This window comes from Aythya ferina, assembly GCF_964211825.1.
Source record: "Aythya ferina genome assembly, chromosome: 2".
Taxonomy (NCBI): domain Eukaryota; kingdom Metazoa; phylum Chordata; class Aves; order Anseriformes; family Anatidae; genus Aythya; species Aythya ferina.
Window position 1 is genome coordinate 151,800,355 of NC_140297.1, and position 22,765 is coordinate 151,823,119.

At 38.5% G+C, this 22,765-nt stretch overlaps 1 protein-coding gene across 8 annotated transcripts in view; it reads right to left on the reverse strand.

The window, feature by feature from the left end:
• Nucleotides 1–2,304: 2,304 nt before the first annotated feature.
• CYRIB (CYFIP related Rac1 interactor B) overlaps nucleotides 2,305–22,765 on the reverse strand; it is a 91,271-nt gene continuing 70,810 nt past the window's right edge. For 3 of the 8 annotated variants that reach the window (XM_084509894.1, XM_084509895.1, XM_084509896.1), the window contains 10 exons: nucleotides 19,035–19,117; nucleotides 13,100–13,221; nucleotides 11,416–11,521; nucleotides 10,600–10,736; nucleotides 9,921–9,998; nucleotides 9,706–9,822; nucleotides 8,533–8,612; nucleotides 7,325–7,451; nucleotides 6,366–6,436; nucleotides 2,305–3,108 (listed from right to left, as the gene is read on the reverse strand). In XM_084509894.1, the coding sequence (XP_084366020.1) occupies nucleotides 3,045–3,108; nucleotides 6,366–6,436; nucleotides 7,325–7,451; nucleotides 8,533–8,612; nucleotides 9,706–9,822; nucleotides 9,921–9,998; nucleotides 10,600–10,736; nucleotides 11,416–11,521; nucleotides 13,100–13,221; nucleotides 19,035–19,107 (975 nt within the window). In that variant the 5' untranslated portion in view covers nucleotides 19,108–19,117 and the 3' untranslated portion in view covers nucleotides 2,305–3,044. Of the gene's footprint in view, nucleotides 3,109–6,365; nucleotides 6,437–7,324; nucleotides 7,452–8,532; nucleotides 8,613–9,705; nucleotides 9,823–9,920; nucleotides 9,999–10,599; nucleotides 10,737–11,415; nucleotides 11,522–13,099; nucleotides 13,222–19,034; nucleotides 19,118–20,133; nucleotides 20,217–22,765 lie in introns of all 8 variants that reach the window. The other 5 variants (XM_084509898.1, XM_084509897.1, XM_084509899.1 and 2 more) reach the window with 3 other exon arrangements.

The following is a 22,765-nucleotide window of genomic DNA, read 5'->3' on the forward strand; positions in this document are numbered from 1 at the left end:
CAAGCCCACCAGCAAGGTTCAGGAGCTCTCCCTCTGAATCTGCTCCAGCCTTGATAAAAGGATGACCTGCACTGCACCAGTGGGACCAAGCTGGCCTCAGGACTCACTGCAGCCTTGCATGTTCACGTGTCGAGCAGCCCAGGGAATCGGCTGCATTTCTGGCAAAGTGAAATCTGATGCGGTTTAGAAGTAGAAGGTAGAGTGGAAAGGATAGTTTTTTAGGACAGACATTTCCATCATTTGGGTATTTTATATGGGAAATTTTAGGATCCAAGGCAGGATGGCTGATGGAGCAGAGCATTGATTTAAACCACCAAGTGCCACCCTGCCCAGCACTCTCAGACTCCATGCGACTGCTCAAGCCAGGCTGGTGCCATCCAAAGGCAGGAGCGAGCAATTCCCCTTCTTCCTCCAAACCTACATAAAGCAGAGAAGCTGTTCAGCAACCAAGAACTAGTACTGTGCCCAGCAGCTGCTCCTGTCCACCACCATAGACAGCAGAAGAACTAAAACAAAGGGAGAAGATTAAGGAGTGGTTTTGCAAGGAAGAGGCAACAAAGCTCCAGTAGCAAACACCCAGCAGTTCCAGGTCAGAAACATGAACAGCTGATGCCCCATGCACCAAGGTCTATGCTTTTCCCTTGGAAAGCTCCCAAGCAGAGAAGCTGAGAGCTGCAGGCCAGCCAAAGGAAGGGCACACAGCTCTAATCTCCTTGCCCAGCTGCATACGCAGAGAAACTGCGGAACACAAATGCTGGAGGGAAAAGGGAAAACACCAATTATTCTCTGTCCACAACCACCATGGCTGGGAACTACGATAGCAGCAGGCAGCAGCAAAGATCTGACCACAACAGTTGATGTAAGAAATTCTGGATTGTTTAATCCATAGCCATTGAGGCAGACAAACAAAAAAGAAGTCTATGTTGCTAGTCCTTCGAAAATGGGACTCAATCTGGATTTACTATTTCAAGTGTTCTTTAATGAGACCAAAAATAAAGACTGCCCTATACCTAAGCAATGCTTAAAACCTGTTCTCTGGAAAATACAGTTCCTTTAAAATGCCTTAACATGTGACAGGACAACTATGACATGATTATTTAATACCTATTTTCTATAGCAAGGCTGAGGTGAAACTTCCTTTTTTCTCTAAAGGCAATGAACTCAGGATGATGGTTACCATTTCATATACACGCAGAATTGTTGGTTGCATACAGATTTTAATATCCGTACAATCCTAGGAAAGTTGGTTGTGTTTTTTTTTTCTTTTTTTAATCAAAAAAGTTTTGTCCCTTCTCAACTAGATTCAAGTGTGACACTGACAAAAAGACAAGGGAGAAGTACCAGTTCTAAGAAAATTTTATTCCTCTCCATAGCACAGCACATGGCTTGCCTTCTCTTCAGCAGGGACCTCTGCTAAGCATCCTTGACAGAAAAAAATAAAAGTTAATAAACGGAGAATCTTTCTCGATGCATAAGTGTGCCCACAAGAAGCCTAGTACAGTCACACTGGTATTTTCCATCTGTAGCCATGGAAAGTTACATCAGTTGCCCAGCAAATGAAGCTGAGTGTGTTCTTGCTTGCCTACAATTTTAAAGTCTCCTTTCCTCCTTTCCAGGATGCTGACAGCTTGTTTCAGGTATAATCACAGCAGAGACGTGTCAGGTGCATTAAATGTTTGCTGACTAATGCAAAATAAATCTTCCAGGTTTCTTTACAGCAATTATTTCTTGTTTTCCCCTTCAATTCTTCCCCTCCCCAAAAAACTTGATTTTTTTCACCATAGCTTAACTTTGTTCCTGTAAAACACTAGCCAACAACCAGATACCATTATTTACTGTGCTAAGAGAACTCAGATTTTACACACTGTTCAGATCATCTAGCTCTACAAAAGTTTACACCGGTATACACGGAGAGGGAAGTTGATCTCCCCACCACTGGAATGGAAAGAGCCAAACCGGCAGCCTGAGCTGGGACATCATTCCTGATGGCTGTGCAAGCCACCAGAGGTAGTGATGGTGCGGGTTCTTCAGCAACATCCACTGGGACCTGTACAAAATGGACAGTGTTCTTCCCCCAGGTCTCCTCAAGCCCTGTGCAGTATTTCTGGGGACAAGGAATCAACGCAGTGCAGAGAGCAGGAACCCTGCCCCACGCTAGGTTTAAATCAGCGTACTAGACTCTAGCGGTAACTGGTAATGAAACAGCAGAGTTTTCACTATATAAAATTTATAAATTTATTTTTTTGTAAAAATCCAAAGAGCACGAAGACATCTCACTCAAAATACTGGTAAATCAAACCACACTTAGAAAAATGAAAGCTGATTTTATTATCTTATCCACAGCCAATCATTTGACATGAACATGCATACGTAATTTTGCTACGCACACACCACAGTTTAACGTTAGTTATTAAAGGTTAAACATACAACATACATCCTTACAAAAATGAGTCAAAATGCAAACGTAACTTTTAAACAAAACAGTTTTTACTCATTTAAAAAAACTTTTGTGTTGGGTACCATTTTGTACAAACACAGTTAATTTAAACAAATCTGCTTTTAGTTTCCTCATGGTTGCACATGAAAATAAGCTGCAATAGAAAATGAAGTCATCAAGGGATTTTTAAATAGCAGAAGTAGGCAGTCTTGCCATGCAGAAGAAGCAATATTAAATATTAGTTTTTCAAAAAAAGAAAAAACCACAAGTTTAAAAATATTTAGTTCAAGTCACAAATCTTTCCCCAGTACAGAGAAATCCAAATGCAACGCATAATTAGCTGCCACTTAGGATGGCTATTCTGAAAAGTAGAAATACTTTCCAGAATTGATAATTTCATTGATTTGGCACAGAAAAGAAGTCTGAGCTTACTTAAGAACAAGAAAGTGATAAAAAAAAAAAAAAAAGGGTAAACAGGAAGAGAGAAGAAAAAAAAAAAAGCAAGAATGAACGAGATAGTAGTTGCAATCACTAAAAAAAAAATCTGTGCATCTCAGTCATTGCAGAATACTGTCTGTCTACAGCAGGTGCGAATTCCAGGTATTTGTTATTGCAACATGGATTTAATTTGCTTGGAGGTAGTCTCATCATTCAAATGCTTTGTTGTGTACCTAAACACAGAAATAAAAGCCAAGTTTAGAAGAGTTTAGATGCTATTACGGTACAGATAGGTTGAGCCATAATTGAAGAAATTGTGTTTGTTAGGTCACAGTAAGCCCCTCGACCACTGATCACCCACTCCATGGTTACCCCAAGCACACAGATTGAACATTCAGAAAATTGTTATCAAAACTATACCCCAAGAGCCTTGCAACAAGAGGAATTAAAGAAAAACCCTCAGCTAGATGTTGGCTCACATGGTCATATACCAGTTTGTAGCAGTAAACTCATATGAGCAGTTGTGGTAGCCAATCATGAACACTAGCACCAGCTCTGAGCTCTCTGTCCACAGCAATATCTTCAAATAAGACATGGTTGCAGAGATTTTTCTTCCACATTTTCATTGACTAAACCATTTATAGATTCCTTAATGACAATGGATTTAACCACTTTTTAGCCTAATTTCCTGTTTAGCTAAGAAACTGTGCTCCTAAACCCAAAGGGTATAATATGCATATTATATATGTATATTTTATATATACATATGCATTAAAAATCTCTGCTTTGTCCATGTCCCTGTTTGTTAGGTGACTGTCCTCAACAAGTATCAGACCAGCCTTTGCTCTGGTCCTCATTTTCCTGTTAACATACTTCAAAAGGCCTTTTTATTGTCCCTCACACTTCTGGTCAGCTTCAACTCATGACTCTTGGCCACACAAAATCTCTCCCTACAAGGCAAGCATCATCCATATAGTCCTCCCATGTCACTTGACCTTGCTTCCAGAGACCATACACTTTCATTTTCTGCCTAAGCTCTAGCAGAAGATCCCTGCTGAGCCAGGCAGGCTTTCTGCCCTTCCTGCTTGACTTCTGACATTTTGGTAGTGCCTGCTCCTGCACTTCTAGGAGGTGGTACTTAAAAAAAAACAACTGACCAGCATCAATGAATCCCAATGTCTTTTAAAACAGTTTCCCAGGGGACCTCACTAACTAGTCTGAATTCTGCTCTCCCCCAGTCGAGGGCTTAAGTTTTGGTGACAGTTTTTTTTTCTATTGCCAAAGATTTTAAATTCGACTACTTCATGGTCACTACAGCCAAGGTGGCCATCTCTCGCCACCACTTCACCCACAAGACCCTCTCCATTTACAAGCAACAGGTCTAGGAGAGCACTTTTCCTAGTCAGCTCTCTTAGTACCTGTACCAAGAAATCACCATCAAGGCACTTCAAGAATCTCATGGGCCTGTTTGTCTCCAGTTTTGTAACATTCATAGTTGACATTAAGGAGGTTGAAGTCCCCCATAAGCACAAGGGCAGCTGTTCTAGAAGTCTCTCTGAGTTCCTTAAAGGATAATTCATCAGTCATCATCCTGGCCAGGTGGGCTATAGTAGACTCCCACCAGAAGTCTACCCACAACGAACTGAACACAATTAAAATATTTCTATGAAATTAATTCTGAACAGCTGATCTCCCTCCAAAATCCTTATCACTTTTAAGACACATTATTTATCTCTTGAGAAAACAAGAAAGCTTCCAACACTCCTCCAGAATCAAAAAGACTCAGGTTGACTTAATTTCTCATAACATCTTGAACCTGCTTCCACCTTGCACACACATCACAACTCACCTCTGCATCTCTTCCTGATAATTCCAAATGTGATTAAAAAAAGTATATATATAATTTAAATATCTTACCCAAATGAGTCAAATGTATGAAATACTAATATCATTAAAATATTTAAGTATGAATTGTGTTAGTGTGGCGAAATGTCAGCATGACAAAATTCACATTCCTTAACACAAAATACACAATGGATTGAAGATGTGAACTACACTTTCTGCGTACTTTACTAATCAGAAAAGAAGTTTTAATATAGTGCTTTCTCTCTATAAACCTGTGTTTATACTGATCACAAGAGATTCAGAGATAAGTAACAACACAGGTACGGAAACACTCAAGTCTCAAACCAAACCCATTTTTTTCTTTAATAATCTGAAAAAACTTTCAAAGTGAAACCATCTATGCCACCACATCATTTCACTTCTCACCACATCTTAACACAAGGAAAAACGAAAACAAATTTAAAGGAGTTTCACTACTGATAAGAAAAATCAAAACTACCCACTACAAAACTAAGAGAAAGACAAATTAAAACTTCCACACTTCAAATGAAGTGAATGCATGGATAACGATACCCAGTTTTGCTTAACTATTAGCAATGAAATATGGTAATTTTTCAAGTAAGGACAAGAACAAAGCCTTCACCTGCCCATCATGGTTCAGCATTTCTTGCCAAACCTCTGATGCTGGACACCAACATGAAGAACAGGTTACTGACTAGAGATACGGCGTTGTGACCCAATTTGCAGTTTCAATTTCAAAGAATTACTCATTCTTTCTCTCTCCAATTTATGTGCTGACTTCTCGTCTTGTATATTCTACAACAGAGACATTGACTCTCCTGCTTTTTTACTGGGAGGGTGACAGAGCACTGGAACAGGTTGCCCGGAGAGGTTGTGAAGTCTCCCTCTGTGGAGATGTTCAAAACCTGCATGCCATCCTGCGCAATGTGCTCTAGGTGATCCTACTCGCGAGAGGGGATGGACTAGATTTTCTGAAGTCCCTTCCAACTTCAGCCATTCTGTGATTCTGTGAAATACCTCGCTACAAATACTTTGTGACAGAGGAACAAGTTTTTGCTGGGTACCTAGGAAATATCTGCCTTATATGTCTCGAACTATTAGCAAAACAAAAATTGTATTACTCATACTCTACCAATAATACATAAAACACTTAAGACACTGTCAAATCACACACAGCTGAGGATATAGCCAATACAAACCAATCCAGCCATTTTTTTTTAGGAAGCTTGCAGAAGTCACAGTGCACCTACTGCAGCTGCTCACTTGCATGTTTGGAAGCTCAGTCAGTAGATGTGATCAGTTAGTTTCCAGTATGTATTGTACTTTATACCTGAAGGTAGTAACACTGTTGACCAAAAGCCACTCTGTCACATTTACCTCTACACTCTTATACTGCATGCAGTTGAAGTATGCAGAAAGATATCTTAGAATGAACAAACATGCAACCTAGCTTTTTAAACACTGTTTCTTCACGTGTCCACACCTCCAGACACACTGGAAAAGAAGTCTGAAATAACCACATTCACTTTTTTCATGTAACACTGAATGAACACCTCATGGCTGAAGGAAAGACAATAGACAACTTCTGAAAATCCACAGAAAAATATTTCAAATAAAAGAGTACCTGAGAGCATTTAGAAGACCTTCTACACTGTTAGGAGGCTGGTCTTTAAGAACTTTGATGCATCCTTTCATCTAGAAGTTAAAAAAAAAAATTAAACATTTTTATATGAATACCTTGTAAGTTTACAAAAGTATTTTATATTGTTTGTCAGTAAAAAAAAAAAAAAACAACTTATTTAGAAATTGCAGCAGCATAGATACGCTTTCTTGATATTGGAAAAGAATTAAGCTTTCAGTATTACGTTTTCCTACAACAGAATGGCTCAGCTAAATTCAAATCTGTTTTATCTTTACACAACTTTGATATCACGCTCTGCTGTATCAATATTAAGAAAAGCAAAGATTGTTTACAGCTCCTTACAATAGATCCATTGAGAACGCCATTCAGCCAGTGAAATAATGACAAAATCTGTAGCTAATACAATCAGAGAATAGCCTATTTGAAACAACCACTAAGCAGCATATGTTAACAGCATGCATTCCACAGACTTTTACTATATAACAAAAGCAGAAAGTTAGACCTTTAGACCTGAAGACTAGTGGACAACAAAGCTAGCATTTTACAAGAAAGTGAGGAACAAACCAGATGCTACTGTTATTTTCAGTCATTCTGATTTGTACCTTTCAACATGACTGTTCAGAGTATTTCAAGACGCTACCTGAACTCCGTTGGATTTTTCATGACTTGACGATAACCAATATGTATCTGAAGGCCTGTTTTGTATTTCTCACTACTTACATTTATGTTTTGCTGACAGTTAACACCATCCTTTTACTATTAATCTGAAAGGTACATCTGCCCATTTGCCCCTGCCCATGGCAGGGGGTTGGAATTGGATGACCTTTAAGGTCCCTTCCAACCCAAACCACTCTGTGATCTGTTAGTAAAACCTGGAGGGAAGAAAGGAAGCCTTCAGCAGCTTAAATATTCAAAAGATTATTCAGTAACAATAAACTTACATCAATTTTTGAAGTTTTGGCAAAAGCGCCCACCGGATGCACATGGTCGTAGAGTATGATGACACCCACCATTACCCTCAGACAGAATGATACTGTTTCCTCGTTTGTAAACCTGCTTCTATATTCACTGCAATTGAAAAATACAGAGCATTTTCTATCAAACAAGACAAGAGATAGCTACTAGTAATGACCTAAAAAAGATTAAAGAGAAATCCTGCTGTATATCCTCAGAGAAAAATACAGTTTTGAGAATTCTCCTTTTTCCTTTCAACAATATGACTACAAAAGTCAGATCACTGCTTAGAAAGTGTTAACTGGAAGTTGAAGATTCTCAAACTTAAAATAGTGCCTTGCTGCTACAATATTCCACACTTTCCCTCAACTCCCCAGGAAAAAAAAAAAAAAAGATTAAAACAGAACACACTGACTTTGCTTTGAGTGCATCCTATCCTTTTTCCCTGCACCCTCTAATATACAAGCAACACAAAATTCTGACTCAGAAAAGGAGGGTGGGGGAATGCAAGCCTAATGAACAATGCTTAACCACTTTCTTGAACAGGTCAAATCATTCTTAGGCATGGTAATAATATAAGTGTTTGAAGCTTCTAATAGGCTTCAAAACAAAATTTATTGTGATATTTGGTCTGAAAAAAGTAAGACATCATACCTCCTCTGAGTAGTTTTATCAATGGGAAACTAGATCTCAGAAGAAACACAAAGCATAGTTTGACTTTCTGTTCATACTCCCAGAGCCTCTCCAATTTATAGCAGACAATAGACTGACTTCATGCTTAAACTTGTCTCATGAATTCCCCAGAAAGGGACACTAATTTTGTTAGTCACTAGTCAGTCCAACTTCCAAGAAGGTACCATCCAAAGCACTGCCCACAACCTCTCTTCCAGAAGGCCCCAGGCAATCATGCTCAAATTTTCCTGAATTATATATGAGAGAGCCTTTTATAAAAAATAACAAGAGGTTGCCTAGCTTTCAAAGCCAATCTATTTTAAAATATTAATATGTTCTGAAAAATAGACGTGATTCGCATGGCCAGCAAAATGAAACAAGTTAGTTGTTACCCTTGACATGAAACTAAGTTGGTAAAAAGAAAACAATTCTTAATTACCCAAATTATGTTTTTTCTTATGCATCATGTCTTTAAAAAAAATGGATGTAATTCATACACTATACAAGCACTTATTGTACTCACGGGGTTTCCAGCATGACCCTGCACACACTGGCCATGGTGCTTAAACAATCCGTAGTATTCTCTATTGGTAAATTTTTATTCTGCAGAGAAAGATAAACAGTTTCCAATTTAACTGTGAAAGATTATACTACAAAACCTAAATCAAATCAGTAATCTGCTGGCACAGAAACACAGAGCAATTAAAAACATGAATACAGCTAAGGTAAGTTAGGTACTGTTGCATTTTTGTTTTTAAACATTACTTTAAAAATTAGCAACCCATAGAGCGTAGTCTACACTACTGAAGCCTATTTTTATAGGTAGAACTATCACACACCATTGCTTGTAGAACTATCACACACCATTGACTTTTGGCGAGTTTAAACAAAAATCTAAGAAGTATTACAGAAATTACAGAAAAAGTAATACAGAAATTTCTGTAGTAAAACATGTGCATGTGCTGGAACAGTAAGACTTAAAATTGTTTCAGATGAACATTTCAGTCAAAGAAATGTAAAATGAGATGCAATTTTTCAAGGCATTTCAAGTGTAAAGCTGAATGAACAAGTTATTAAATGGTGTGTATTCTTCCCATTTAGGACAAAATTCATCGTATAATTATCAGAAGCCAATCACAACACTTGTAGTGACAAGAGTCTATCACTGATATTTAGATAAGAAGGAAAAAGGATGGATTATAATCTTGGAATACTTGTTCAGTTCTGTCTCCTCTCTCCTTCCCCAGTAACGTAAGCATACTTAACATTATATAGTCAAGCACAAAGGTGCTTTGGGAAGGAGAAAAGGAAGCAACATTGCAATTCCCTTCCCTATTTCAAGCACACGCAAAAAAAACAAGCTGCTTCCCTCAAAATTTTAGTTTCTGATCCAAGAAACCACCAAAGCATAGGTGACATGCCTACCTCCCTCACCTTCCTCCTGGAGAAAAGCTTTCACTGGGAGTGTTGTCATTTATTTTATTTATTAAAAAAAATAATAAATAATAATAATCCATAGGGACCCTAATTCCTACAGCATCTGAGAAAGACGCTTCATGTTTCCTGAGGACCCAAAAAGCAAGTTTTGTTCCTGGATGACAGATTAAGCCTAGTAAAAGCTTTGTGTTTCTAAAGCAATGTCTGTCCCTGCATGGTTTTGAAGTACACCATCCAACCCATAAATTTATATTCTTACCTCTGACACAAATTTTGTTGTAGCATCACTTAAGGTTTTCAACATTGGTGTTGCTTCAGCGTAAAATAAAGACATTCTGTTTGCCAACTCATTATTTACTTCATTTTCTCCTTCTGCCTATAAAACAGAAGGAAAGAAGAGTTCAGTTGTTCTTTATACGGAAAAAATAGGTGATAGTATAAAGGTAAATCTCATCTCATCTAAGGGTTACCTACTGGGACATTGTTAATCCTCATACGGCTCAGAGTTCTTCTATAGTAGCTGAAGTCATTCTGTATAGCAGGATTTGTCATCTACATAGATATGGAAGAAAAAAAAGTTGTTCCAAACATCTCAAGAAAGATATAAAGACAAGTTTTCATAAAACTTAATACTGAGATCAAGAAACATTCAGCCTTCTGAAGTAAAGTCCTGTGATGTTGCAACAGAGATTCTCACAGCAAGACCTAATGAAAACACGAAAAGCAGTTGGTCTTCTAATAGGAGTTTGAGATTAGTAGGTTGAAAAAAGTTCTGGAAATGTGACTTGAATTGGACCAGTACATTAATGTCATCTCAGCTTAGTTCCTTGCACATTAGTAATAAAATAGCTAAACAATTGGATGTGCATATAGAAGAAGCAGCGGCAGCATTATCCCAAGAGATCTGCCAAATTCAGCTTAAGAAACATGATTAATATGTACCAAAATGTAACGAGTGCCTAAAGCTAATATATTTCTTCTGTGTTCCAGTTAAATCTAACCATAGGATGTGTGAACTAGCCATACATAGCAGGTATTTGAGCATCTAATACACGATCTATTCTAGAACAGAACACAAGACAAACTCCTTCAGTAAGCAGACTATTTTCTTCTTCTGAACATTTGCACTTACAAAATCATGTCAAGTTCTTACCTTAAGCTCATCAAACCGGAGTGTGAAGTGAAGAATTTCTGCAAACTGCTTAGCAAGAGCCTGCTCTCGCTCCAGGTGTTGTGTTGGTGAATATGGAGTGCTTGTCAGGGCTCCCAACAGACCTCGCAATCCCGCCTCTTAAATCAGAGAAGAATGTTTTGCAATATACATCTGCACCTGCACCTTGTTTCTGTATTCACTAGAATTCTGCACACTACACTTAAAATACCCATCTGCCAAGACACATGGCAATTAATAATAAGCAGGATTGATGAATTGTTTCTATGTGCCACTGTTACCATATTTACTTATAAACCGCTATAAAAACTAAGTTTAATCAGCACTATGACAGCAATTAAAACTTTAAAAAGTTTTAAAAGTTTTGTCCAAGCCCTGTCTGCAACGTGTAAAATATATTTCAGCAGTCTGTGTTAGCAGACTGTAGACTTTACAAGAAGATAGCATGAAATTCAAGGTATATGCCTATCAGCAGAAGCTACATTTTGTTTGTTTTTGAGATAAACTCAAACTCAATGTATTAGCCTACCAGCTGGTTAGTGCTCCTCAGAGTTAATAAAGGGGTAGGGAAAGAAGATGGCAACTATACTCCCATTTTCTCCTCTCATGTATCCACTAAAATATGTTTGCTTTCACACGCAGAAGGTGGTACACATATATAATAAAATCCAATCCAGTGCATGGAAGGAATCTATACGGTAAGAGCTTTTATCTAGTAACAAGTGGTTGACCTAGATATGATCCATGTCTCTATATGTCAAGTGTACCAAATGAAGACAAAAAGCCAGTACAGCTTACCTAGTCTTTGAGAAAATTCATAGAATTTTTTTAGTTTGCCTACTAGTGGAACAACTGCGCCCCATGCCTTCTCTTGCAGCTTCTCATCGTTGGGATGCTGTATTGCCTTAAATTAGAAAGAAAAAGTATGCTTAAATTAAAGATATCTGAGACTTTATTGAAAATTCTCTGTAAGGTGATTGTCTGAAGAACTACTTATTTAGAATTCTACCGAGAAGTTCTTGGTAAAGAGACAAGTGCATGCACTAACCCAAGACTGTTCCAAAAGGATCTAAATATTTCTGTTGAAAATAAGTATCCAGGATACCAGGAAACAAATACCAAAAAATCATAATGAAATTGTTAAAAATAAAGCTACTCAGAGTATGAAAACTTATATGTATCTAGTTAATTAAAATCAGTAACTTCATTGGGTTATCTGCAAACTAAACAGTTTAGTGATCAAAGACTCTTTGTAATGTTAATATCTATCACCAGTTTCTGAAATGGTGAAAAACCACAACATATTCACTGTGAAATTCAGGCTAAGTATTACAGTAGGAACATTTAGGTACAATCAGCAACTTAAAGACGTGGAGTATGCCAGAGCTTTAAAGCATAAATGCATAGACCTTATCTTTAAGGCTTTTGGCTTGGAAGCTTACTGTAAATTCAACCTCCCCACATTTTTAAGACAGAAACTAGCACTTTGAAAATTACTAAGAAAACAAATAGAAGTGCTCATAACTCTCCTGTTCAATCTTTACAGTCAAGTCTGTGATTCCAAAAGTCACGTTTTCAGTCAACTCTGGGCTACATGTTTCAACACACTCCTCTCTGGGCCCTAAAAGCTTCCTCCAGGCCTTGTCTACCTCCTCTCAGGTAGATGTCTCTCTCTCCTTTCCACAAGGGAGCTGCAGGCTTTGGTGTCAGATCCTACAGCCTCTCCTTGAACACGCTCCTTTCTTGAAGGATAAATGAACCAACTCCCCTTCCGCGGGTTTTGTGTGGCACAATTACCCTTCCCAAACCTAACTTACAACTTCAGAGAGGGAATAAAAACATCATGTTACTTATGAAAGATGAATAGCTATAAGTTATCAAATTTATGTCAAATTAGCAGGCTTTTGTCTGCTAGGATTTCTTTGAGTACGATATAGCAAGTACCTCCTCATTTTAGGAGCATTTATTCCACTCTCTACTGAAGATAAAAGAAAAACAGTGACATGCTGTACAGAAACTTTGCTCCCATTCCAAACTCCTACTGTAGTAAATAAAAGCCAGTTAAAAGGCATTGGAAAGGTCTCGTGTGCTAGGATTCCCACACAGACTTCTTCAACTAGCACACAAAAAGATGTTGACATTACTGAATATTGTCTTGTAGTCATACCATAATCTTCTCAGATCAGACACTAACTCAAGAAGAGCTTATGTGGTAATATAAAAAAAAAAGTAACAGCAACAATTCCACAAAACATTTGAAGAGAATCTTTCACTATTACACAAGTGCGTTAATATTACTGAAAAAAGTGACACCCGTTTTGCTGTTAAAAAAGGAACATTCCAGAGAGGGAATTCATGACAGCAATTTTAAGAGACAACATGCTCTGCCAAGACAGCTCCTGCAAGCAAAGTTACATCCAGTGGTACTGTTAGGATCAACGAACAATCACAGGCTGTGCACAATCGTAACGCTCTGGCTCACCTCTCGTATTTCATGGCCAGCTCCTCTATATGACTGCAAGTCTTCCAGTATTCCTTCTGCATCCTTTAACACTACATTCACCTGATTATAAATTTCCTTTTCAGATTCTGTAGGTTGGGCATCTAAACAGTAGAACATATTACATACATATATATGTAACAACATTACGAAATTCAAAAGGTAAACCATCAGCTACGGACAAATTCTTCATGTATCAACTCATTAAGAATTTTTGTTCTCTGAAGAGCTATAACAATGTATGAGGAACTCCAAGAGTAATTGCATTTACTGTAGTGGTCTTTTACATTAATTTAGCACCCCCAAAATCTACCTGGAATCTATTCTGACTTATTTACAATTAGGTTAGGAAAAGAAATCCTGGCAGGTTGCCTTTATATCAAGGTAACCAGTCCTCACATTGGGCAAACCCTCACCTGCGCTACAAACTCAGTGGATAGGACTTGGTTAAGTACTCAAAAAACACGTTCACTGCACATATGCTAAGCTTAGCAGGAGGCATTCAATTTCTACTGTTATCTGGAAACACTGCATCAGGTTATTTTCCTGCCTCCTCTGTGGCTGGTTGGAAAGCAGCTGTATCTTTTACTTTTTAATCTATTTAATTCACAAAACATTCTCTATTGCACTAATTGCAAAACTAGACTTGAGAACAAAAAGATCTAATGTAAACGTGTTCTTTTTTTTTTTTTTTAAATCCTTTTCATTTAAGGATATATGTTGTCTCCTTTTTTTTTTTTTTTTTTTTTTCAATAACGAACTAAAAACTTTCCAAAAGCAGATTTGATCATTTCAGAAAGTTACACGTGTTTAAAGAAATGTCATTCAGTAGGAAGTAAGTTTTGAGAAAACCAAGGCTCTAACATTTTAACAAAATCTCTTGGTACAAATCTCTGAGACCTGGCTTACCTGACACAAGATCAATTTTTCTTTTAAATTTCTGATGCAAGCTATAAGGTTAGTTCCTCTTAGACTGATATAAAAAAAAATTACTGTTAGTGTCACTTATTACAAACGAGATTCTCATCTGTTTAAATAGGAAAAATATGATACTAAATAAATAAATATTAGGGTACTTTAATTCAGGATATCCCATGTTGGAAGTCAGGGGATTAACAATAAATCCCTTTTTTTTTTTTCTTTTTTTTCCAGGGATAAACAAAAGCTATCTATGGACAATATATCCTCATAATCTTGTGCTGTTTAAAGAGACTGGAAAATATCTTTTTTAAATGGAAGTGCTTTTTCCATGACCTACATGCACAACTCCCACTAATGATGATGGAAGTTAGGGACATTTAAATGGAAAAATCACAATATTGCAGTGTTACACACTAGAAAAAGACATTATAAAGCAGAGTGTGCATTGGGAGAAAACAAAAGTTTCACATGCATTGCTTGTCTGGATTTTGCTGTAACTTGTGCATAATACTTATTTTTATGGTTCATTGCAGAGAAAAATAAAGGAGGCATTATTAGTAAATATGCTTATACAGACTCTGCAACAATTTTCCTGTGCTATTTTGATAACCACCAAGAATTATCGTGGATGAAATAGAACAGGTCACTCCTTTAAAGAAATAAAATGTCTAAGAGCACCACATCGATTAGGCATCGAGTAAAAGTGGCCAATGCGTTTCAGATCATCACAAAGGTCATTTGTAATTTTGAAAGCTGCTGAAGACTGCTGTAAGAAATGAAGACAAAAAAAAATGAGGGAAAAAGAGCAGACAGGTAAGCACCAGTTGACTGGCAGCGGTTCATGCGCAGACATGAAATGCTATAGTGAAATACAGACTAAGACGTGAAGCTCCGTAGCGTTCCAGATTGTGCTGTTAAATAATGCAATCAAGACTTGCCACTTGGATTGTCTCACGCTGAGCACCCCTCCTGCCTGTTTAATTTTTCATCGTACTTTTTCTTCACGCTCTCTTCTAAGGACAGTTTGTTTTCCTACACTGGGGTCGGGGGGTCTGCCCAGCAGAAGGGCCCATGAGAGCAACTCCTCATTTCAAAACCCCCAGACAAGCAGCACAGATGTGGTACTGTGACCTTCCACGTTCAGAAACAATTTGGATCTGGGAGATGATTTTCATGTGGGCATGAAAATCTTCACCTCCACAAGTCCACCAGCTGTATTTTAGTTCCCTAAAATGTTCCTGGAAAGCATAAGCCATTGTTTTAGGTTAATTTGTTGTGGGGGGAGGAGGGGATTTGTTGTTGTTGTTATTACAGCAAACTTCTAAATATACCCATTTTAAAGTCCAGTAGGCACTGGATTATTTCTTTTGGTATGTATTTTATTTTGGTGCACCTTCGACAGACAAAACCTATAGCTTGCTTTATCCAAGCTAAGTTCCTCACCCATCTGCAATTCCTCCTGGCATAGACGTGCAATGAAGCATTACATTCTTATTGAGAAAACAGCTCAAATTTAAAAAGTAAACCTAAAGGGATTGTGAAGTGAATGTAAAAGAATTTAGAATGGATTAAGATGGGTTAAAGTGAGACAATGTAGAAAAACTTCAAACTGCAGAGCAGGCTGGCTCAGAGCAATTGACTTCTTTGCTCCCTGGCGTGCTGCATCCTGAGAAGCCCAAGGTAGGCAGAGGGAATGGTGAAGAGGGAAAGGTTTGTCTTTCCAAGCACTGCTGGAAGCTCAAATAAACAGAGGTAGCATTCCCAGATACCAGTATGTGTCTGAGAACTTCAGCTATAGGACTTTCATTTGGACTTGAACTTGTTTCCCTCACCACCTAGGGCACGGAGCAGGAAAGCAAGCTGGAAATCGGTTTGGCAACTGAGGAAGAGCAGCCAGCAATGCCAGGTATCCAAACAGCAGGATGAGGAAGGAAATTTCAGGGATTCCCTCTTTCCCCTTACACAACTAAGGTCCTGTTACAACTTCAGGACAAGGTTTGGCTTTTCCCTTGCAATACTGTCCATGAGAAGAATAAATTGGCAGGTTTGATATAGCTGCCAAGGGAGCCAGCCCCTGCTCATTCATGACAGCTTTCCACTTCTAATCCAATATTAAAATAAGTAAGTAAAGACTGAGGTCCTTCAAGCAAAAGGGGAGTTCTTTAAATGATTTTTAGATCTAATCAGACCATTACTGCACTAAATGCAATATATATTGAGGGTTCAGAAGGCTCACATGATAACAAAGACAAAAGAGTAGACCTGAAAGAACACAGATGCTGTTATGTGAACAAAAAGCTATGAAAGTATGACAACATATTGCATGCTGGAAACACACATATCTAGTGATTATTTAAAAAACATACCTAGCTATCCTAAAGACTAGTGAAGGGACATAAAATCAGGGTTAAAATTTTATGCTGCACAGCAAATGCTATTTAAACTGGTATTTTTCCCAGGAAAGAAGTCATCTAAAATTGGCTGGGACAAAAGCCACCAGTAGGGGGGAGAAAAATCCCAGACTGCTGAAGATGAAATGATTTATGCATCTCTATCATCATTACTCCAGAGAATGTTATCTTTGTGGCTTTTCTGAAACCCAGCCAAGTTCTTTGGAGGTAATGCAGAACACATTCAGGGCTAGCTTGAGATCACTGTCTGCAAGCAAGAGTACTCTGTGCTTTAGCTACTATTCAAATCAGGAAATTTGGAAAGGATTTGCACTGTGACAGTGGTGACACCAACATAAAAGTTGAGCTCTAAGCTTCCAGTGTTGCAGGTCGCTGGTTTAAATTTATAACATTATCTTCACGAAGCTGGGCACTTTGCTCTGCTCACGTCCAAGCAGCACTGCAGAGACATTAGGAGAATATTTGAGACAATTATTTGTTTGAAGTAACTGAGGTGGATGACCAAAGAAAAATATGAGCTTAACCAGTGTTAAGGCAGGGTAAAGCCCATTATATCATTTAATTAAATATTTTTTGCGTGTATTTTAAGTCACAGAAATAACTGGAATCTATCACCCAGCTAAATATCTGTAAGTCTCATAAACCTGTCTAAAGCATTTCCAAATTCAGCATCTGTATCCCTATAAAGCTTTATGGACATTTGATTTTTGTCTCTATGGTACTGTGTCAAGAAACATTTAACTAGCCAATTCACACCTGGATTGAAAAACAAAATACCTAAACCTGTATATTATTGGGCCAGGCATAACATAGCATTGGCAAATTTAGTTTTAATACAGAGCTTACTTGCTCATCCCCATAAAAACATAAACTTAAGTATCACGAGATTAAGTGCCAAGTCTTGAAGAAAGATCTTGACTGTGTCAGAGCCAAGTTTCTGTCAAGGCAAGCTATCTGAAACAGAGGAGAAAGAAGCGCAGATACACAGTATAGCAGCAGAAACACACACAGTGCAGAGTCCAAAACGAATAAAGAACAGTCTAACAACTCAGCCATAATACAAGTCATTTCATTTGACTGCGAATGTAAACATTTCATGTCAGCAACCTGCTTACTCTCATGCCAAATCTTGTTCATGCTCAAACCATGCACTTAAAAAAAAAAAACCTGATAGATAAAAAACTGACTTTTAAAGTAAATTAGCAGCAATTACCGTTGTAATTGATTTTTAGAATTATGCCCCTTGCATCCAGCTAATTTGAAGTAATTTAGTCCTATATAATGGTTAGTATTTGCAGATGAAGCTGGAGCTGCAAATTTCCCCTGCATCATTTCTCCCTACTTCACTAAATTGCAACTACTCTGTGAATATGCAAGACTTGAACTGTTCTTAACCAACACTTTTATTTGCCAGTTCTTGAACACGACCCTGGATTATCTTCCTTTTATGGCCAATCGGTGTGGCTACCATCTTCCCATAAACAAAACGTTCAGAACAGACAAATGATAAAATCAACAGTACAAGACAAGGGTTTAGAAACGTTACAAGTTCCAACAGCATTAAAGCAAAAACATGTTTCTCCAAGCATTCCCTTTTCCGTTACAACTAATGTAACCAACTGCCACTGTTTCACCAAACAACTGAAAAATAATTTAGAGGAAGGAACAAAGATAATAAATCTCATATTATCCATATCACAATACTTTTTTTTTTGTTATGGTATCCCATTGTATTTTATTACAATGTCAAAATGCACTTGAAGATTATTTTCTTATTTTACGCTTGCTGATGCGCAGCTGGGGTAAAGCAATAGCGTATCCCAAAGCCAAGTGATTCAACATGCAGAGCAGCAGCCAACGACACTTACCTGCCATTCTTAGGCTATGTTATAGCATGCAACAAAAACTAAAAAGCAGAAATATCAACAGTATGTGAACCTTCCAGAAGGCTTGGCTCTGATCGAAAAAGCAACACGTCTCTTCTTTTCGAAAGCAATTTCATCTCTACGCATTGAGCCTCCCCTTTAAGGAGGGATGAGGTTAACTGTCAAATCCCAGAGCCAAATCACGGAAGGTTTACATACACACCTGTAACGGGGTGTGTAGAGAGCTATGAATAGCTGTTGTGAGCCAGTCAGCACACGCAGCGTTGTTCTGCACCTGCAGGCACACTGGAAGTGCACAAAAAATAATTAGGTTTAATATTTCATCTTTCCTTTAAGATGCACATATCTCCTTGTAATTTCAGTAGCTCTTCAAATAATTCCAATTCTTCAAAAAAATATTTTAAAAAGTTCTGATTAAAAACAAACAGCATTTTTGTTTTTAAAATGGGAACCATGTCAGATTCCAGAGGTCAAAATGCAATTTGAAAGGCTTCCCTGAAACAAGGATTTTACATTTTAGAAACTCAGGATATTTTAAAACAGATCATCGCTTTCATCAAAAGCTCGCTGAACAATTATTCATAGCTCAGGCATGCAAAGCTGTTAGAAAGATGGCAAAGTGAAAACATACATTTAGTACATGACAAATGCAGTCTACTGCAGGCAAAGAGTAATAGGTATATAAAATCATCTTCTCACTTTCAAAATCAAGGAAAAAATTTGGCCCCTGCTCAAGGTCTGTGCATGTCAAAACTTTAAGAAGGTTCCCCATGTTAAGGTACCTGCCAAGACAAGAATGAGAGAAAGAAAAAAAATATTCCTTTATAAGAAGGAACAGCCCAAATGTAGTCGAATGAAGCGGTGGGGGAAGACGACCAAAGGCATCCATCAGGCATGAACCCGTCCTCCAGGCTCCAGGTGGAGGGAGACCCCACCTCGGGGCCGTACAGCTGGTGGTCCCAGAGATGCAACGCAGCTTCCCTGTCACAAGTGATGTGTGTCACCACCATCTTCTGTCTCCCCTTGGAGAAAGGGGCATGACTCCAGCTGAAGGTGACTAATTCTGTCCCGGTACACCCTAGCACCAGTGTCCTGAGCAGGAGTGCCACGGATTGAGGGCCAAGTACCATATTGGCAAGCATTGTCATGGTAGCCATGCTACAGATTTTTACCTGATGGGACAACAGAAGGGAAGAGCTTTCATTTTGGCAGCCCTTATAATTTTGTCAGAAAGCCATTAGAGAAAGCTGAATCAGGATACATCATTTCAGTGTGCAGAAAATGCTATCACAGGTATGCCCCAGATCTCTGACATGAGGTGCCTAAAACATTTGAGCAGCTCAGACGACTCCACTTTGGACTTCTGGGTGTCAAAATACACATTAACTGCACTGTGAATGAACAAACCAGAATCAAGAATGATTTCGTACTCACTCATATGTAAGATAGGATTACAGAGAACAACTGCTCAGCACAGATTACCATGGCATACTGACAGAATTTTTCGTTTTATGATCACTCAATTTGCAGGCAGATGGACGGACATCACTGACCACAGAGACCCAGAATGACTAAGCACACGAAAAGAAAATTTACACAGCAGCATGATGGTGGCTTGGCTACTACTGAAAAATAATAATAATAATAAAAAAAACAAAAACACAAAAACAAACCACATGCAACCCTTTTTCAATTTGCAGATTTGCAACTGAGTCCCCTGGCCTTCATTCCAGCAGGTATAAGCAACCCTAACGTTACCCTTTTAAATGCACCAGCTGTGAAGGGCTGAGAGACTTACTTTCAAAATCCAAGAAAAAATGTGCTGCATTGTGGTCTATGTCCCTGGTTAGCACCTTAATGAGATTACCCATGCCAGCAAACCTAAAAATAAAAATGGCAAAATAATTTAGTTCCAACAACCGACTCCTGTGTTAATGACACGCCTGGGGGCAGCTGGAGCAGGGCTCCCATCCAGCTCTGCATGCTGCAGATTCATCACCTGGTGGTGGGGAGCAGCAAGTGTGCACTGGACAGTGCTTCTCTTCTCCCCTTCTTCTCCTCGATCAGTGGAAAAAAAAATGAAAAGTAATAGCTTTGGCAAAAACGAAGTTCTGAAGTACTGGCTCTTTTTATTGGAGTTTGATAGAATTAAAGAATTGTTACCTATGATGACTGAGCAATTGCTTTGCATAGCTGCTACAACCCACAAAGCAATTATTTCTTAGGAAAAGAGTAGCCTCCAAAGGACTGGTGCTGCTACAAGCCTGATTTTGACTCTCTCTCCATAACACAAAACAAAACTCAGCCTCTCAGCAGTAATCTGTAGCCAATGGACAGTGTTCCCCCCAATAAAATCAGGTAAAAGTGAGAAGTCGAGAACAAGTTAGTCTTTTCCAAAAACAGGAGGTAATCAAGTTTCCACAGCTCTTCTTATGTTTGCTGTCACATCCCAGCTAAAAAGAAATGAAAAGTGGAAGAAAAATTAAAAGTTATTAATCTAGGTCAGATAAATTCACAGAAGTTTCAAACTTTACTGTAAGTTTCTGAAATCAATACCTTCAGTAGGACTACGAAAATAGCATTTCACAAAGAGGCAGCCTTTTCAATGACCTTCCAGTGTCTTAGAGACTTACAGAGGCTAAAAACACTTCAAGAACTACAGCCCTGAAATATCAGTTCACTGGGGTACTGCTGCAAGACAAGCTAAAGATACTACCTGAATATATATTTCAAATCTTTTAAAAATAAAGTTATCAGTCTAACGTTGGTCTCAACCATCAGATCTAAAATCAAGTGTAAGGTTAGTCTAACTCTGCTGATCTACCAGTGTCTGCTCGTTTGTCTTCTGCTTTAAGATTGATGTACTTGGATGAAAGAAGCAGCATGGCAGTAAGAATTGTGAGTTTATGAGGAATTAAGAAAACTGAAGCAGTGTGAACCCTACACAAACTGTTTGGCAAACCAAGTCTTTACATCCTGCGCTGCCAGATTTGTTGAGTTCCAAAGGCAAATGCAACTGGTGTGTGAGAAGAAGCCAGCCAGCACTAAGTTATTTGCTTTTCAGGATCCACAAGATTCAACAATATCTCACACAATCATCAACAGCTGGGGAATCCGCAGTGAACTAATCCCTGGCTTTTTTACACTTGCTCAGGGCCAAATCAGTAACATTAGTCTAACAATTTCTGCAGAACAACCAAATGGGTAAAAATCCAGATTTTTAGAAAAGTTTCTTTGACCACAGTGGATTCTGCTCATAAGATCCAATCATTATGTGTGTGCTTGTTTTTTCTGCACATTCAGCTTCTCCCTTGGATCACCTGAAAACACAAGTCCTGTTTCCTCAGCATGTGAACTTAAATCAGAAGTCCAATCAGATCTCCTAGCCCTTATGTGTGAAGATTTAGATTAAGATGTCCAGATTCAACTCTCATTTTCCAAAAAAAGAAATCAATCTAAACAAATGTTTCTTCAAATAGACAGCTTTCCTGCAGCTTTCTGTTCCATAGCTTACTGAGCAGCTCACGCATGTGCCAACAACACTGTGTAAAGAAGCAATACCAGAAAGCAGGTTATTACTCTTCATCTCACAGGAGCATTCTGTAACACAGGATTGAAAGAATTACTCGGTCCCCTCCCTCAACGAGGACATTCACAGTCTGGAAAATGCTGAAATGGAGACATTCTGAAACACTCTCAATGACAGCAATCAAAGGCAGAAGTACAAGCTGCCTGATGACAACCAACTCTGCAGGTTCAGCTTTAAGAGCCAAACTTCAATCACAAAACTGTGCCGTAAGTGTTGCAATTCCAGTTAACAGAAGAGTAGCTAACACACAAAAGTGAATGGTGTTAAGAGATTAAAGAGAACTTTATGCCTAAAATTACCAGTTACTGACATGCTTCAGCTCTTCAGCTGCACTATCTCCTCCTCCACAAAAATATTTTCAATATCTCATTTGAATTCTCCCACGTAGGTTTGATATCAAGTGGCCTCCTAACAGCTTACAGGGTCATGCACGTGGTGTAAATATTGTATAACATTACTTCTGAAGGTCAGATTAGGGGCAAGCTTGTAGGGCCGAAATACTTCAAAGGTGAGGTTGCATGTAGCCACGGCAGAACAGATCATTTCATTGATTCCCTACCACTTCCTAAAATGGGGGGTAAATAGGGGGCTGGGGACTCAGATTTGCAATGTGAACAGCTTCATTCTGACCTTTATCTCCCAAAAAAGTTAGAGCCATAGAATATCCCAAGTTGGAAGGGACCCACAAGGATCACTGAGTCCAACTCCTGGCTCCACACAAGTCTACCCCCCAGAAATAAGTTAGTTTATATTCATACACAGTTTCTTTTCTGGGAGTGAGATTAACCAACAGCAAAGCCCAACACAAGGTTGGACACTACCCTGGAACACTAGGCACAAA